Raw genomic sequence first — 18,983 nt, 5'->3', positions numbered from 1 at the left:
AATGAATGAATACTGCTTCCCCGACGACAGAGTGGAAGTGGAAGGGGGGGAGAGGGAGAGAAAGGGAGGAAAGAGAGAGAGAACACTAACAGAGGAGAATCCCAGAAGACCCAAGATAAATCATACTCCTGACACCGCTCTTTAGGAGCCAAGACAAGCGGATTAGGCTACGGGCTAGAACAGATGGCAGCGCTTGGGAGCCCACAAGTCACACCAGACAGGAACACCGCGCTAACGTGGAGGCCTCCGTTTCTCCGAAGGAGAGGCTGGACTCCCCGATCAGAAGCTTCCCGGCTCGGCTCCGACTGACTGGCGGACGGACGGTTTTCCGTTGGTTTTTATTTCGGCCTTGAACTCCGCCGGCTGACATCATCATCATCAATCGTATTTATTGAGCGCTCACTATGTGCAGAGCACTGTACTAAGTGCTTGGGAAGTACAAATTGGCGACATATAGAGACAGTCCCTACCCAACAGTGGGCTCACGGTCTAAAAGTGGGAGACAGAGAACAAAACCAAACATACTAACAAAATAAAATAAATAGAATAGATATGGACAAGTAAAATAAATAAATAAATAGAGTAATAAATATGTACAAACATATATACATATATACAGGTGCTGTGGGGAAGGGAAGGAGGTAAGATGGGGGGATGGAGAGGGGGACGAGGGGGAGAGGAAGGAAGGGGCTCAGTCTGGGAAGGCCTCCTGGAGGAGGTGAGCTCTCAGTAGGGAGGAAGAGAGCTAGCTTGGCGGATGGGCAGAGGGAGGGCATTCCGGGCCCGGAGGATGACGTGGGCCGGGGGTCGATGGCGGGACGGGCGAGAACGAGGTACGGTGAGGAGATTAGCGGCGGAGGAGCGGAGGGTGCGGGCTGGGCTGGAGACATCGAGCGGCGGGAAACGACTTCCCTGCTCTACCCCGACAACCCCAAGGTCTGGGGTCAAAGGGACCTCTGGGCAGGGATCTGAATAATAATAATAATGATGATGATGGCATTTATTAAGCGCTTACTATGTGCAAAGCACTGTTCTAAGCGCTGGGGAGGTTACAAGGTGATCAGGTTGTCCCATGTGGGGCTCACACTGAATCCAAGCAGCACTAGCCTGGTGGTTAGAGCCCAGGCCTGTGAGTCAGAAGGGCCTGAGTTCTAGCCCTGTCCACCACGTGTCTGCTGGGTGACCTGGGCCAATAAAATGATCATTGTGGCATCTGTTAAGCGCTTACTGTGTGCCAAGCACTGTTCTAACAGCTGTGTGACCTGGGCCAATAAAATAATAACTGTGACATCTGTTAAGCGCTTACTATGTGCCAAGCACTGTTCTAACAGCTGGGGTAGACACAAGGTAATCAGGTTGTCCCTCGTGGGGCTCACTGCCTTAATCCCCATTTTCCAGATGAGGGAACTGAGGCACAGAGAAGTGAAGTGACTTGCCCAAGGTCAGACATCAGACAAGTGGCAGAGCCAGGATTAGCCACCTCTAAACTGTTAACTGGTCTCTAGACTGGAAGCTCACTATGGGCAGGGATCGTGTCTGCTGATTCTGTTGCACTGGTCCTCTCTCAAGCGCTCAGTACAGTGCCCTGCACATGGTAAGTGCTCAATAAATGCCATGGATTGACTGATCTCCCAAGTGCTTACAACAGCCCTCTGCACACAGGAAGCGCTCAATAAATCCCGCTGATGGGTTAACTGATTAATCTCCCAAGCGCTTAATACGGCGCTCTGCTCAACAAATACCACGGACCGGCCGACTGAAAAATCTCCCACGTGCTTAATACAGTGCCCTACACAAAGTGAGTCCACAAGAAATACCACCGGTGGCCTGACTGATTAATCTCCCAAGCTCTTAGTAGAGCGCTCTGCATACAGTGATCAATCGGGAGAGAACAGAAACCGAGGAAATAATCTCTGTGGAACAGAAAACACCCTATCCCAATCCTGGAAGAGAAGGAACGCCGCTCTCCAAGACGTGCTATCTCCCTGGAAGGGACAGAGAGGGAGGGACATCCGTGGAGCTGATACTTCCCACATCCTTATATATCACGGGTGTTGTGGAATCTAATCAAAGGAATTAAATGATGCACATTTCCCACCAAAAAGCACAATAGCTATACTCTATTATCATCTGGACATCACACTGAAGTTATTATCGCCGGTCTTAAAAATGCCTATTTACTGGCTTAAATTCCTCAGACGAAGGGTAGGGTATTAACACTAATTCTATTAAAAACTACCGACCATAAGGACATCGGGCTTCGAGGAAACAAATCAAACTCCAGGATTGCTGGGAATAATCGAGAAGATTTAAAATGGATTAAGGATCCGGGCTGGTTTTCAAAAGGAGGATTCTTGTCCTTCTCTTTTTTTCCTCATTTGGTCCAACGGGGAATACGACCGAGGGGGAAGAGAAAAAGCCACAAATGACAGTGACCTTCCAAGGCTTGTTGAAAGCCCATCTCCTCCAAGAGGCCTTCCCTGACTAAGCCTGCCTTTCTTCTTCTCCCACTCCCTTCTGCGTCCCCCGGACTCGCCCCCTTTATTCATCCCCCCTCCCAGCCCCACACCCCTGATGTACCTATATGTCATTTATTAATTTCTGTTAAAGTCTGTCTCCCTCTCTAGACTGTAAGCTTGTTGTGGGCAGGGAATGTGTCTGTTTATTGTTGAACTGTCCTCTTCCAAGCGCTTAGTCCAGTGCTCTGCCACAGTAAGTGCTCAATAAATACGTCCGACTGACTGGCGGACGGACGGTTTTCTGTTGGTTTTTATTTGGGGCTTGGACTCTGCCGGCCGACACGACACGGGTCGGCGGGAAACGACTTCCCTGCTCTACTCCGACAACCCCGTGGTGGGATCTTTGCCGGGAAGCAGGTGGGACTCGCACCCCTCGAACCTTTCCCACTGGGACAGGCCATTCTAAACAGTGCTTAGAAAGGTATCTAGTAAGCGTTTAATAAATAGCATAAAAAAGGGAAAAAAAAACAACAAACCACCTCAGAGTTTTAACACGCAGCTTCCCAGAGTACACCAATTCGGAAGGGAAGGAACTGTTCCCAACTTAATTAGCCTGGGTCTAAACAGTGCTTAGTTTTGACACCTGTCTACATGTTTTGTTGTCTGTCTCCCCCTTCTAGACTGTGAGCCCGTTTTTGGGTAGGGGCCGTCTCTATATGTTGCTGATTTGTACAGTGCTCTGCACACAGTAAGCGCTCAATAAATACGACTGAATGAATGCTTAGAATGGTATCTAGTAAGCGCTTAACAAATAGCATAAAAAAGGGAAAAAAAACCACCTCAGAGTTTTAACATGCAGCTTCCCAAAGTACACCAACTCGGTTCTAATCAAACCAGCAACCGCACATAGTAAATGCTTAACAAGTACCATTATTATTACTATTATCATCACGTCCCTTCTAGACTACAAGCTCATTGTGGGGAGGGAATGTGTCCATTATACTGTTCTATTGTCCTCTCTCCAGTGCTCTGCATTCATTCATTCAATTGTATTGACTAAGCCCTTACTGTGTGCAAAGCACTGTACTAAGCGCTTGGGAAAGTACCACATAACAACCGACACATTCCTGCCCATAACGAGCTCACGGAATAGAGGACAGAGTAAGCCCTCGATAGAGGCGACTGATTAATGAATGAATCAATCAATCGTATTTATTGAGCGCTTACTGTGTGCACAGCACTGTACTAAGCGCTTGGGAAGTACAAGTTGGCAACATACTTGCCGACTGATGGATCTGATGGATAACTGATGGGTCACTCTGTTGTATTCTCAAGCGCTTAGCGCGGTGCTCTGCTCGTAGTAAGTGCTCAAAATATACCACTGGGCTGGCCGATGGCCGTGGGATGGGGAGGAGAGGAGTCAACACGACCGAGATTGACGGCTCCGCGCAAAAGAATCTAGTTCGTGCGCTGCTGTCTATCTCGGGCTGAGATTAGTTTTGGTGTAACCTGGTTACCGGTTTCACCTCCCGCCCCGGCCTATAAATATCAGTGTCCTAAATGCGGAGGGTGCTTTGAAAATTACATGATGGCTTGCTAATTTTAGACGACGGTTATAATTGCAAGGGTTTGAAAGGCTCCCGTGCTGCCGGGTGGGGACTCTGGGGGACATTTGCCAGCGGAGAGGAACTAATGAGGTCGGATCTTTCGCTGGGTTGGCCGCTTTTTATTATTACTATTATTATTATTTTTATTTTATTATTTATTGTATTTGTCAAGAGCTTACTATGTGCCAGGCACCGTACTAACTGCTGTAGTACACACTACCTCCCCACACCACCTGTATATATGTATAGATGTTTGGACGCATTTATTACTCTACTTGTTCATTTATTTTATTTGTACATATTTATTCTATTTATTTTATTTTGTTGATATGTTTTGTTTCGTTGTCCGTCTCCCCCCTTCTAGACTGTGAGCCCGCTGTTGGGTAGGGACCATCTCTATATGTTGCCGACTTGGACTTCCCAAGCGCTTAGTACAGTGCTCTGCACACAGTAAGCGCTCAATAAATATGATTGAATGAATGAATTTCTCCTGGTAAGAGAGGCCAAGAGAAACCCCTCCCTTGGGGGAGTGAAAACGAGTCGCCTCACTTCTCTGGGCCTCAGTCCCCTCCTCTGGAAAATGGGGTTGAAGACTGGGACACGGACTGTGTCTGACCTGATTAGCTTGGCTCTACCCCCGGAGTTTAGAACAGCGCCTGGCACATAGTAAGCCCTTAACAAATCCCATTAAAAATACAAACAATAAAATCTAGCGTTATTTCTATTTATTCTGAAGACTTGACACCCGTCCACATGTTTTGTTTTGTTGTCTGTCTCCCCCTTCTAGACTGTGAGCCCGTTGTTGGGTAGGGACCGTTTCTACATGTTGCCGACTTGTACTTCCCAAGCGCTTAGTACAGGGCTGTGCACGCAGTAAGCGCTCAATAAATACGATTGAATGAATGAATGAAACCCTTCCGTTTGGCAAGAATGGGCGAGGCCTTTCTGCACTCTTCTGTTTAATTCAGAGAAATTCGGCCCCACTTCCTGCCTCGTGAAAGGAGAACGGGTGTGAGGATCTGGGTTCTAATTCTGGCTCTGCCACTTGTCCGCAGTGTGACCTGGGACGAATCACTTCACATCTCTGGGCCTCCGTGTCCTCATCTATAAAATGGGGATTTAATATTGGTGGAATAAGGAATGTGTCTGACCTGAATGACTTGTATCTACCCCAGTGCTTGCAGCAATGCTTGGCATGTAGTAAGTGCTTAACAAATACCATAATTATTACTGCATGGTGCAGTGAACAGAGCACAGGCCTGGGAATCAGATGGTCATGGGTTCTGATCCCGGCTCTGCCACTTGTCAGCTGTGTGACTTTGGGCAAGTCACTTAACTTCTCTGTGCCTCAGTGACCTCATCTATAAAATGGGGATTAACACTGTGAGCCCTTTGTGGGGCATGGACTGTCCAACCTGATTTGCTTGTATCCGCCCCAGCGGTTAGTACCATGCCTGGCGCAAACACCATTATTATTAATTATTAAATATCACCATAATTATGACTATTATCACCAATAATAATAACAAAGAGCTTGGTCCAGGGCCCTGCATGCAGGAGGCACTGAATAAATACCGCTGAATGATTGACTGATTTAAACTCGGGGCAGAACAGTAGAGATACAAGGTAATGGATTCCGTTCTTAAGAGGCGAGGAAATGAAAAGGGTGATGGGTTTTTATGACACCGCATAAAGACGGGCCTCTTGCACACTTTAAAAGTTGGTAAACTGATGCGGTGAACTGTGGTTCTCCCACTCCTTGTCTCCCTCGCCCTCCCTGCTCCATCACTCCCCGCCCGTCCCCACGTCCCACCTTCCTCATCGGAAGAGGAGGGATGAGCGGGTCTATTTTCTCTCCTAATGTCCCGGCTGACTAAATTCCTTGCTGGTAAACAACTAAGGAGTGAGCTTGAATCCACCCCAGGGCTCAGTACAGTCCTTGGCGCATACAAAGCGCTTACCAAATACCACAATTATTATTACGACTGTATCTAAACCTACGCGTATTAATGACAGCAGGATTCAATTTAATGGGTGACGGCAGAGAAATCCATTTGGACTTAAATCCCCTCTTATCGGCACCTCCCGGACTCCCCTCCGCCACCTCAAAAGCCAACCCGTGACGAAGTTTTCCACTGGCGTTGACGCGTCTCCGGGGAAAAAATAAACGGATCCGCCGTCAGCGCGGCAAAATATTTCACTGCGGTTAAGCGTTAATTATTTTCAGCTCTAGATGACTCCGTCGACATGGGGGTGATCCATCACCAGAACAACGAAAAGCGGTCGGGCCTGTCCCCGGGGCCGGATTTACGACACCCTCTCTAAGCCGCCACCCTGCGATTAAATCGGTCTGACTGATCCGCTCGGGATTACCACGGCTTCGTTCAACCTTTGACGGTCGGCTAACGGGAGTCCCGTCAGCGGAGATGGGGAAAAGGGGGAGAAGTCATTTCCCGCTCACACAGCGGGGGAAGAGGACCCCCAGGGCCTGAGGCCCAAAATCTACCTCTGTTCTCTTCCTCGGGCGTGTGTCCCCTCCCTTCTAGCTGAGGCCTGGATTCTCTGGGGCCAGAAGAAGGATGGGGGAAGGTGGGGAGAGAAAAAGCAGGGGAAATGGGGAGGAAGAGGAGGAGAAGGGGAGAGGGAGAGAGAGAGAGAAGGAGGATGGGTGGGAGGGATGGGGAAAAAGAGAGAGAGGGAGAGATGGAGCTAATAAGGGGGGAGAGAGAGAGAAAAGGAGAGAGCAAGAGGGAAAGCGAGAGGGAAAGAGCGAGGAAGAGTGAGGGAAAGAGACAGAGAGGGAGAGGGAGAGAAAAAAGCTACGGGGGAAGAGGAGAGAGCGCTTTTTCTAACCGAGACAGTTCAAATTTGGGAACGGGACTACATCACCAGACATTTAAAAAGCTTCAATATCATATAAGATGTCAGAAATATGTGGATGTGGGCCTTCCGGAGTCTTACTGGAAGGGCTGATAAGAGGTAGGAAGCTGTGAGGAGGAAGTAGTCATAATAATAATTGCAGTATTTGTTCAGCACTTACCCGGTGCCAGGCACTGTACTGAGCCCCGGGGTGGGTAATAATAATGATAATAATAATAATGGCATTTACTTAAGCGCTTACTGTGTGCAAAGCACTGTTCTAAACGCTGGGGAGGTTACGGGGTGATCAGGTTGTCCCAAGGGGGGCTCAGTCTTCATCCCCATTTTACAGCTAAGGTAACTGAGGCCCAGAGAAGTGAAGTGACTTGCCCAAAGTCACATGGCTGACAATTGGCGGAGCCGGGATATGAACCCATGACCTCTGACTCCAAAGCCCGTGCTCTTTCCATTGGGGCACGCTGCTTCTCATAATACAAGCTAGTCAGGTTGGACACAATCCCTGCCCCGCATAGGCGTCCCAGTCTTAATCCCCATTTGACCGGTGAGGGAATGGAAGAAGTGATTCGCCCAAGGTCACACACAGCAGACAAGTGGCGGAGCTGGGATTAGAACCCAGGACCGCTGCCTCAAAGGCCCGGGATCCTTCCACTAGGCCACACTGCTTCACATTGAAATACACGATTTCGGTCAGAGTTGCATTTGGGGAGGCCAGGGGGGTGACTGGCACTCAAATCTTACGCTGCTGCTTGAGGCGGGAAAACCCCGCCCGGCTGGCATCAAGAGCGCACACTTCAAAACACCATGATGGGAAGCAACACAACTAAGTGGAGAGGGCCCACGCCTGGGTATCAGCAAGCCTGGGTTCTCACCCCAGCTCTGCCACTTTCATTCATTCAATCGTATTTATTGAGAGCTTAGTACAGTGCTCTGCACCCAGTAAGCGCACAATAAATACGATTGATTGATTGATTGAGCGCTTACTGTGTGCAGAGCGCTTGGGAAGTCCAAGTCGGCAACATACAGAGACGGTCCCTACCCAACAACGGGCTCACGGTCTAGAAGGGGGAGACGGGCAACAAAACAAAATACGTGGACAGGTGTCATCAGAATAAATAGAAATAACGCTAGATACGCATCCTTAACAAAATCAATAGAATAGTAAATATGTACAAGTAAAATAAATAGAGTGATAAATCTGTACAAACATACAGAGAGGTGCTGTGCGGAGGAGAAGGAGGTAGGGCAGGGGGTTCTCATCCCAGCTCGGCCACTTGTCTGCTAGGTGACCTTGGGCAAGTCATTTCAGTTCTCTGAGCCTCAGTTAACTCACCTTTCAAAGGGGGATTGTATCCTACTCCTCATGGGGAGACTGTGTCCAATCTAACTTGAATTGACCCCAGTGCTTACTGCAGTGCCTGGTACACAGTAAGTGCTTAACAAATACCAGGATTATTACCACTGCACTCAGGTATATATCTTTATATTATACAATATAGATTATCGATTCGTATCAGTGTCTGTCTCCCCCCTCTTGACTGGAAGCTCTTTACAGGCAGGGTCTGCTAATTGTTACATCGGACTCTCCCCAGCGCTTGGTACAGTGCTCTGCACGTAGTAAGCGCTTAATAAACAGCACCGATCGAATGATCGATTCCTTCCCAGGAGTCTCGTTTCCCACCCTCTGAATGAGCCTCAGAGGTCCGTGTGCCCGAGAAGTAAAGGTTCCCGGTGCAAAAATGGTACGCGTGGCCAAAACTGGGTAAGCCAACGACGAAAGCTGTTCCTTCTCTTCGGAAAAATCAAGGCGCTCTGCCTGAGGAACCATTTTCTTTTTGTCCCCCTTGCCTCATCCGATTTTTTTTCCCCTTTGTGGGTTTTGAACGCTGGCACCTTGCGGTGTCTCATGGCCCAGCTCGGACAGCCATCTGTCCACCCGTTCATGTGACATCAACGAAGGAGCCCGGCCCCGTGGAAAGAGCCCGAGCTTGGGCGTCAGAGGACCTGGGTTCTCATCCCGGGGCCGCCGCTTGTCCGCTGGGAGACCTTGGACCAGTCACTTCACTTCTCTGGGCCTCAGTTTCCAGCTCTGTGAAACGGGGATTCGATCCTACTCCCTCCCCGCTTAGACGGTGAACCCCAAGTGGGACAGGAATCCTGTCAAACGTGATGATCTTGTATCCACCCCAGAGGCTTAGTACAGTGCTTGGCACGTAGTCAATGCTGAACAAGTATCGTAAGACGAAAGAACAATTAAAAAAAAAAAAGAATACCAAACCCATCACACCGTTTCTCCCAAAACGCTTATTTAGACAGAACCCACGTTTATCAGTAACTACTCCGGTCTTTCAGAGGGAGAAAAAAAAGCACTTTAAGGAACCTAAATTGAAGAGACAACCTTGGATTGCGGCTTCCCTGATGTGAAGCAGCATTTCCTGCCGTAAACATTAAGATATCAGCTGTTGGCAGACTTGATTATTTTAATTTCCGTCACTGGTGCGGGAGACCGACTGAACAATAGCCAGTGACATTACGCTGAATGGGAAAAACACAAGCTCCTCTAAACATTAATTAAAATAATAATAATTAAAAAAGAGAGAGAGAAACTAGCTCCAGGATAAAATCGGCGCTGATTATAAACCCATAAAATGTAATTCTGCATTGGCATCCATTTGCCATCTGAGAGAGCGGTCTTTAAATGTTTTCTCCCAACTCCTCCGTGTGGAATTCAAATGGAGGGAATGCCCTCCTTACCTCTAGCCTCCTCGGAAAACCACCCCCGAAAAACTGCAGCCACATCTTTTCCAAAAAAAAAAATATACCGTGCCTAAAGTTAATAGTGTCCTTCGCTGGTTAATGCTAAGGGATGCAGTGTGGTCTAGCTGATAAAATAGTGAATCATTGGATAGAGCCCGGGCCCGGGAATCAGAGGACCTGGGTTATCGTCCTGGCTCCCCCTCCACCTGTCCGCTGTGTGACCTTTGGCCAGTCACTTCACTTCTCTGGGCTCTCTCATCTGGAAAATGGGGATTGAATCAATCAATCGTATTGACTGAGCGCTTACTGTGTGCAGAGCACCGTACTAAGCGCTTGGGAAGTCCAAGTTGGCAACATATAGAGACGGGCCCTACCCAACAGTGGGCTCACAGTCTAGAAGGGGGAGACAGGATTGAATCTGCGAGCTCCGTGTGGAACAGAGACTGTGTCCAACCTGAAAAGCTTCTATCTACCCCAAGTCTTAGTACAGAGAAGCAGCGTGGCTCAGTGGAAAGAGCCCGGGCTTTGGAGTCAGAGGTCATGGGTTCAAATCCTGGCTCTGCCAATTGTCAGCTGTGTGGCTTTGGGCACGTCACTTTACTTCTCTGGGCCTCAGTTATCTCGTCTGTCAAATGGGGAAGTGAAGTGACTTGCCCAAGGTCACCCAGCTGTCTAGTGGCAGAGCCGGAATTAGAACCCATGACCTCTGCCTGTCAAGCCGGGCTCTTTCCTCTTCTAGACTGTGAGCCCACTGTTGGGTAGGGACCGTCTCTATATGTTGACAACCTGCACTTCCCAAGCGCTTAGTACACTGCTCTGCACACAGTAAGCGCTCAATAAATACCTTTGAATGAATGAATGAAGACTGTGAGCCCCCCGTGGGACAACCTGATCACCTTGTAACCTCCCCGGCACTTAGAACAGTGCTTTGCACATAGTAAGCGCTTAACAAATGCCATCATTATCATCACAGTGCCTGGCTCACAATAAACACTTAACAAATACCGTAAAAAAAACCAAAACACCCCAAAGCACTCCACTTCTCTGTGCCTCAGTTCCCTCGACCGTAAAATGGGGATTAAGACTGTGAGCCCACTGTTGGGTAGGGACTGTCTCTATATGTTGCCAACTTGTACTTCCCAAGTGCTTAGTACAGTGCTCTGCACACAGTAAGCGCTCAATAAATACGATCGATTGATTAAGACCGTGAGCCCCATGTGAGACAGCAACTGTGTGGGCATCTCCTATCTTCCCCGGTGCTCAGTACAGTGCCTGGCATGTCGTCAACGCTTAACAAAATCCCACTGCGGAAAAAAAAAACGCACAACCAAATTCAGCAGCTCTTGTCGAGTTGATCTCTCCTCGTGCCCCCGCCGCCACCGGCACGTACCCGCCCACCTTGGCACCTGGGCTCTGAGACCGACCACCCTCCAGCCGACGGGCTGGGCTGCGGGGGCGACCGGGCCGGCCGTCCCGCCGCCGCCCGCTTCTCACCTCGAGCTCCTGCTCCCTCTGCAGCGCGAACTGCTTGAACGACTTGACGATGAGGCCGGCGTTGGAGCAGTCGTAGACGAAGATGGACGGGCTGCCCATCCAGGTCTGCAGGTCGTAGATGGACAGGGGGATGTACTGCGTGTAATTCTGGAGGACAGAACAGAACCACTCCTTTAGAATCATTCATCCACTCGGTCGCATTTATTGAGCGCTTCCCGTGTGCAGAACACCGGACTAAGCGCTTGGGAGAGTGCAATACACTGACAAACAGACACTTTCCCTGCCCACAATGAGTTCACGGTCTAGAGAGAGTCAGATGACCTCCTGGGGCCTCCTACACCCATCCCTCAGCCGTTCGAATCGATCGATCCACCGGGCAGTCAGATTGATTGAGCGCTTCCTGTCAGTCGATCAGTTTTATTGAGCGTTTCCCGTGCAGAGCACCGAGCGCTTGGGAGAGGACCGTGCGGTAATAAACAGACACATTCCCAGCCCACGACGAGCAGAGCACCGGCTGAGTGCTTGAGAGAGCAACAGAATTGGCTGACACGTTCCCCGCCCACGACGAGCTTCCGATCGATGGATGTGAATATAAATGGCTGATTTAGAGTCGGCTCCAGGGTGGCCCCAGGGGCTGACCCCGAGAGTCTCCCTACATCATCTTCCCGGGGTCGAGAGTCCCGGGTCAACAGTGACCGGGGAGAGATGGGAGGAGCGGGAAAGCAGGATGGAGATTTACAGATCCACCTGGGCCCAACCGCTGCTGTTCATCAGAAGCAGACACTCCGTCTGTTGGACTGCTCGTCGGCTCGAGTCGGGACTGGTTTGGGAGACGGCGATGGGCCGGGAGGCTTGGAGGGGAGCATGTCCCATCCTGGTAAACTACCGTGCTCGCCCGTAGGAAGCCATCAACCCCGGAAATCTCAAAAAATGACCCCCTGGGACCAACCCAGTGGAAACACATCACCAAATCACTGCTGGGCACAGAAATCCCAGACTGCCTATCTCGGGGACAGAGCAGAGAAGAGACAGAGAGGGAGAGAGACAGAGAGGAAGAGAGACAGAGAGGGACAGAGGAAGAGAGACAGAGAGGGACAGAGGGAGAGAGACAGAGAGATCAAGAAGGAGAAAGGGAGAGGGGCAGGAGGGAGAGAGATAGGGAAGTAGAGAGACAGAGAGGGAGACAGACAAAAAGGGAGAGATCGAGAGCGGGCGAGGCTGAACAAGCGAGAACAAGCTAGGGCGAGGGACTGAGTGAGGGAGACCGAAAGAGGGTGGGAGAATGAGCGAGCAAGAGAAAGAGAGGGAGAGGGTGTGAGAGCAGGTCAGGGCAAGAGAACGACAGAGGCTACGAGCGGGAGATGAGAGAGAGCAAGATATTGAGAGTGAGTGAGGTGGAGAGGGCGAGAGAAAGAGCGCGGGAGAGGGAGAGAATGAGAGAAGTGAAAGGGAGAGAGAGAGAGAGAGAAAGAAAGAGAGAGCGAACCGTGTGTGTGTTTGTGCGCAAGTCTCTTCTAGACTGTGAGCCTGCTGTTGGGTAGGGACCATCTCTATACGTTGCCAACTTGGACTTCCCAAGCGCTTAGTACAGTGCTCTGCACACAGTAAGCGCTCAATAAATACGATTGAAGGAATGAGTGAATGAAAGGCTGCGGGTCAGAAATGCAGGCCTGGGCCTGACGGGGCCCGGCTAGCTGGGAGAATTACCGCTTCCCTGGGAGCGGTGCATTATTCTGGGGCTGCTGCAGAGAAAGAGCTGAGCAGAGGGAGGGAGTGGGAGGAGAGGAAGGAACGCCGCCAGCGCCGCTGCTTCTCTCGTCCCCACGGGGCGACCTGCGCCGATACGGCCTGGGCGCTTCTGGGGAGGGGCGACCCCCTCCACCAAGAGATCAATCAATCAATCGTATTTATTGAGCGCTTACTGTGTGCAGAGCACTATACTAAGCACTTGGGAAGCACAAGTCGGCAACAGATAGAGACGGTCCCTACCCGACAACGGGCTCACAGTCTAGAAGGGGGGGAGACAGGATAACAAGGGATAACAATCTAGAAGGGATAACAAGGAGCTTGGGGGAGGCAGGGACACGGAAACGGCAGGGTAGGGAGAGAGACAGGGCAGGGGAGAGACAGGGAGGGAAAGAGACAGAGACAGAGAGAGCGGGAAAGAGACAGACAGGGAGGGAGACAGAGAGACAGAGTGAGTGAGACAGGGAGGGAGGAAGGGAAAGAGACAGAGAGGGAGGCACACAAGGAGAGAAAAGGAGAGGGAGGGATTGAGAGAGAGCACAAGATTGAGCAAGAGGGTACAAGACAGGACGAGATTTCGAGAATAAGTGAGCTTGTGTGTATGTATATGCGTGGGGGTGGGTGGAGATGAGGCCTGCATTCTCCCGTCTTCTCTCGAAATCTGCCTTCAGACCCCACATCCCCCTCTCAGACGGAGAGGGCTTTGGGATGATTCCTCCCTTGGGCCGCTCTCATTCTGTAAAGACACCAAGCACTTAGTCCAGTCCCCTGCACACAGTAAGCGCTCAACAAACACGACTGACTGAAGCCAAGGTGGGCCGAGAAGACAACGAAGCCAACCGCCACTTTCCGGAGCCCTCAGAAATGAAACCTGGGGTTGGGGGGCGGGCTGACGGACGTAGTAATAATAATAATAGTGGGGCCCTTCTTATGGTTTTCTTTAATGGTATTTGCTAAGCGGTTACTACATGCCAGGCACTGGACTGAAGTGCTGGGGTAGATCTAAGCTAATTGGGTTGGACATAGCCCCCACCCAACATGGGGCTCCCAGTCTTCACCTCCATTTTCCCCCTCGTCCCCCTCTCCATCACCCCCATCTTACCTCCTTCCCTTCCCCACAGCACCTGTATATATGTATATATGTTTGTACATACTTATTACTCTATTTATTTATTTATTTATTTTGCTTGTACATGTCTGTTCTATTTATTTTATTTTGTTAGTATGTTTGGTTTTGTTCTCTGTCTCCCCCTTTTAGACTGTGAGCCCACTGCTGGGTAGGGACTGTCTCTATATGTTACCAACTTGTACTTCCCAAGCACTTACAGTAAGCGCTCAATAAATATAATTGATGATGATGATGATTTTCCAGATGAGGTCACTGAGGCCCAGAGAAGTGAAGCGGCTGGCCCCTGGGGTCACCCGGGTGGCGGAGCCGGGTTTAAGAGCCCCGGTCCCTCTGACTCCCGAGCCGAGGCTCTAGCCACTAGACCGCACTGCTTCCCTATCGCGAGACCCCCGTAACCGGCCTGCCGACCGAGGCGACTTCAGCCCCCTCCACTAAGTCTTTCTCCGCCTGCCTGAGGAAAAAAAATGATCACCTAAAAAGGGTCCCTAAAGTATCCCGGCAATAGCCACTATTACCCCATAAACATGTTCTATTGTGTCCCGGCCTGTATGAATGATGCTTCTCCGTAGTAAATTTGAGAGTGGCGATATTGTTCTTTTTCTCATTAGAGCTCTCCGTATCGAATGGGCTCACCGGACGGCCGCCTGACAGAGGTGATGAAGGCGGCTCGTCCCCCCCATCCCTCTTGGGATCGAGGACGTAAAGGCCCCCTCGCCTAGGAGGCGGGGGAAAATGGAGAGGGGAAGGAAAGGTGAAGGCTTTGGGTACAAGCCATAGAAGGAGTCCGTCTCTACAGAGCCCCTCCCTCAAGCGGTCTCCTCCCTCGGTAGTATTTGTTAAGCGCTTCCCGGACTAAGCGCTGGGGTAGATACAGGCTAATCGGGTTGGACGCAGTCCCTGTCATCATCAATCGTCATCAATCGTATTTATTGAGCACTTACTATGTGCAGAGCACTGTACTAAGCGCTTGGGAAGTACAAATTGGCAACATAGTTTGACAGTCCCTACCCAACAGGGGGCTCACAGTCTAAAAGGGGGAGACAGAGAACAAAACCAAACATATTAACAAAATAAAATAAATAGAATAGATATGTACAAGTAAGATAAACAGAGTAATAAATATGTACAAACATATATACATATATACAGGTGCTGTGGGGAAGGGAAGGAGGTAAATTGGGGGGATGGAGAGGGGGACGAGGGGGAGAGGAAGGAAGGGGCTCAGTCTGGGAAGGCCTCCTGGAGGAGGTGAGCTCTCAGCAGGGCTCAAGCAGAGCTCTCCGCATGGGGCTCAAGGTATTTAAGCGTTAAGGGCTAGACAGGGGCTAATTGGGTTGGATGCAGCCCCGGGCTTCATCCCCATTTGACAGATGAGGAAACTGAGGCACAGAGAATGAAGTGACTAGGCCTGTACTTGATTCTTCCCCGTGAGACACACGCCCGGGGGGCTGAGGAGCGGAGTGGGAAGGGAAAGGAAGATCTTTCGGGGCGAGGGGGAAGTTGGAAGAGGGCAGGGAATGTCTCTCTCATATTTCTGTGTTGTTCTCTCTCAAGCACTCAGTCCAGTGCTCTGCACACAGTAAGCGCCTGATAAATACCATGGGTTGATTGGGAGCGCAAGGGAAAGGGATCTCCCCCTCGACCTCGTCTACCAAGGGGCCCGTTTGGACAAACTGAAAATGGTGGCTCTCATCAGAGAAGCAGCGTGGCTCGGTGGAAAGAGCCCAGGCTTGGGAGTCAGAGGTCACGGGTTCAAATCCCGGCTCCGCCACTTGTCAGCTGGGTGACTTCAGGCAAGTCACTTTTTGGGGGGGGGGCATTTGTTAAGCGCTTACTATGTGCGAAGCACTTAACTTCTCTGTGCCTCAGTTACCTCATCTGTAAAATGGGGATTAAGGTTGTGAGTCTCACATGAGACAACCTGATCACCCTGTATCCTCCCCAGCGCTTAGAACAGTGCTTTGCACATAGTAAGCACTTAACAAATACCAAAATTATTAATATTAATTATTATTATCAGGTCTTCATCAGCAGCATGGGAAGCAGCTGTTGCCAACTTGTACTTCCCAAGCGCTTAGTACAGTGCTCTGCACACAGTAAGCGCTCAATAAATACGATTGAATGAATGAAAGCAGCATGGCGTAGTGGACAGAACCCGTAATCAGAAGATCATGGGTTCTAATCCCACCACTCATTTGCTGGGTGACCTCGGGCCGCTCACGTCACTTCTGCCTCAGTTACCTCATCTGAAAAATGGGGGGGAAGACTGTGAGCCCCATGTGGAACAGGGACAATGTCCAACCCAATTTGCTTGTATCCTCCCCAGAATTTAGTACAGTGTCTGGCACACAGTAAGCGCTTAACAATCAATCAATCAATCGCATTTATTGAGCGCTTACTGTGTGCAGAGCACTGTATTAAGCACTTGGTAAGTACAAGTTGGCAACATATAGAGACAGTCCCTACCCAACAGTGGGCTCACAGTCTAAAAGGGGGAGACAAATACCACAGTTATTATTATTATCAGCAGCAGCGCCGGGAAACAGAAAGAGAACTAGGATCTGATGGGATTTTGACTCCTGGCCGGGTTTCCCGTACTCCGCTTCAGCCTGGGGTTTCTAGGGCAGAGCCGGGGGCGAACGGTCCTTTTCCGGCAGGTCACTGGGACGGGGCTGAGGAAGGCGAAGACTACGGGCAGGAAAGTGAGGGGCTCTATACATCCAGCTGATGCCCATCTATGACCTTCCCGGACCCCATAAATGAGATCACCCATCATCATCATCAATCGTATTTACTGAGCGCTTACTATGTGCACCGCCCATCCCCTCTCGCTCTCAAACGTACCCTTTCCCCCATCTCCGCCCTCTCCCCCTTTTTTTTCCGCACCGCTCGGCAACAGATTTCCTCGAGAGCGGGCGAAGCGAAGGTCATCCCCGCCTGGGGTCACACGGCACGCTTCCTCTTCCTCACGCTGCCCACCCCCCAAAACGAGAGCGGGTAACAGACGGCAAACGGGTGGGGAAAGCGCCATCTTCACCCTCTCTTTTGATTTAGACCGACTCGTTCCTCCTCGCTTCTGCCAAAAATCGCAAGAGGCTCTTCTCCTAATCACTGGTGGATTCCTCATTAGACTGCCCTGGCTGACACCGAGAGGCAGTTGGCAAATACCCAAGCCGGTCTTAATAACGCCTTTGGCAAAACATTCAACCGCACTGGGCGGTAATTTCCTCTTCCGGCATGTAGAAGACGTTTCGACCCCAAATTATTTCTGTCTTATTTATCATCCACTTGCCCGTTAGTGAAAAGAAGGTCACCGTTATTGGTTGTTAAACAGCGGGATTATCTGAAACGAATCTAGCTTTACTTCTATTTATTCTGATGACTTGACACCCGTCCGCATGTTTTGTTTTGTTGTCTGTCTCCCCCTTCTAGACTGTGAGCCCGCTGTTGGGTAGGGACTGTCTCTATCTGTTGCCAACTTGTACTTCCCAAGCACTTAGTAATAATAATAAAATAATGATGGCATTTGTTAAGCGCTTACTATGTGCAAAGCACTGTTCTAAGCGCTGGGGGGGATACAATGTGATCAAGCTGTCCCACGTAGGGCTCACAGTCTTAATCCCCATTTTTACAGATGAGGGAACTGAGGCTCAGAGAAGTTAAGTGACTTGCCCAAGGTCACACAGCAGACTTGTGGTGGAGTCGGGATTCGAACCCATGACCTCTGACTCCAAAGCCCGTGCTCTTTCCACTGAGCCACGCTGCTTCTCTGCTCTGCACACAGTAAGCGCTCAATAAATACGATTGAATGAATCTAGCTTTACTTCTATTTATTCTGATGACTTTACACCCGCCCGCATGTTTTGTTTTGTTGTCTGTCTTCCCCTTCTACACTGTAAGCCCGTTGTTGGAGAGGGACCGTCTCTATATGTTGCCAACTTGGACTTCCCAAGCGCTTAGTACAGTGCCCTGCACACAGTAGGCACTCAATAAATATGACTGAATGAATGAATGAAACGGGAGCTGCCTATACCAGTGTCCTGAATGCTAATCTTCCCGCAGACTTCGGGCTCCTGGAATAAAGGATCGTGATGCCTTTCTATCCTTCGGAGAAGCAGTGCGGTTTGGCGGAAAGGGCCCGGGCCCGGGGGTCGCGGGACCCGGGTTCCGATCTCAGCTCTGCCGCTTCAAACGGTCCCTGGTATTCATTGGGCACTGGACTGGACTGTCAGCTCGTCCCGGGCAACGAACACGTCTGCCAATTCTGTTGGACTGGACTCTTCCAAGCACTTGGTCCATGGCTCCGCAGACAGTAAGCGCTCAATAAATGCGACTGACTGGCCGACTGAGGGTGAACGGATGGGTCAATGAAACAGTCGGGGGTCTGGGCCCTCCTCCACGGTTACTGGAGGGAGACGGGGGGATCGTCCGGGGGTTCTGGGGGCTGCAGAGGGGAGGGGACAAATCCGCTCGTTGTGGGTAGCTAACGTGTCTGCCAACTCTTTTGTCCTGGACCATCCCAAGCGCTTAGCCCAGTGCTCTGCAAATAGTAGACTGGCAGCTCCCTGAGGGCAGGGAGTATGACTACCAACTCTATAGTTCTGCACTCGCCCAAGCACTTAGGTGTTATACACACAGTAGACTATCAGCTCCCCGAGGGCAGGGGTCGTGTCTCCCAAGTCCACCGGACTGGACTCCCCCAGGCACTTAGCGCAGTGCTCGACACATGATGATGATGGCGTTTATTAGGCGCTCACTATGTGCAAAGCACTGTTCTACGCACTGGGGAGGTTACAAGGTGATCAGGTTGTCCCACATGGGGCTCACAGTCCTCATCCCCATTTTACAGATGAGGGAACTGAGGCTCAGAGATGTTATCCTACCTCATCTTACCTCCCTACCTTCCCCACAGCA

At 50.4% G+C, this 18,983-nt stretch overlaps 1 protein-coding gene across 3 annotated transcripts in view; it reads right to left on the bottom strand.

Moving 5' to 3' along the window:
- Window positions 1-18,983, bottom strand: part of RPTOR (regulatory associated protein of MTOR complex 1) — a 241,393-nt gene that overhangs the window by 150,691 nt on the left and 71,719 nt on the right. For all 3 annotated transcript variants that reach the window (XM_038741988.1, XM_038741989.1, XM_038741990.1), the window contains exon 5: window positions 11,195-11,341. In XM_038741988.1, the coding sequence (XP_038597916.1) occupies window positions 11,195-11,341 (147 nt within the window). The remainder of the gene's footprint in view (window positions 1-11,194; window positions 11,342-18,983) is intronic.

The sequence above is a fragment of the Tachyglossus aculeatus genome, unplaced genomic scaffold (genome assembly GCF_015852505.1).
Source record: "Tachyglossus aculeatus isolate mTacAcu1 unplaced genomic scaffold, mTacAcu1.pri SUPER_34, whole genome shotgun sequence".
Classification (NCBI taxonomy): Eukaryota; Metazoa; Chordata; class Mammalia; order Monotremata; family Tachyglossidae; genus Tachyglossus; species Tachyglossus aculeatus.
The sequence above is the reverse complement of the archived record's forward strand: the minus strand, read 5'-3'. Positions and strand labels throughout refer to the sequence as shown.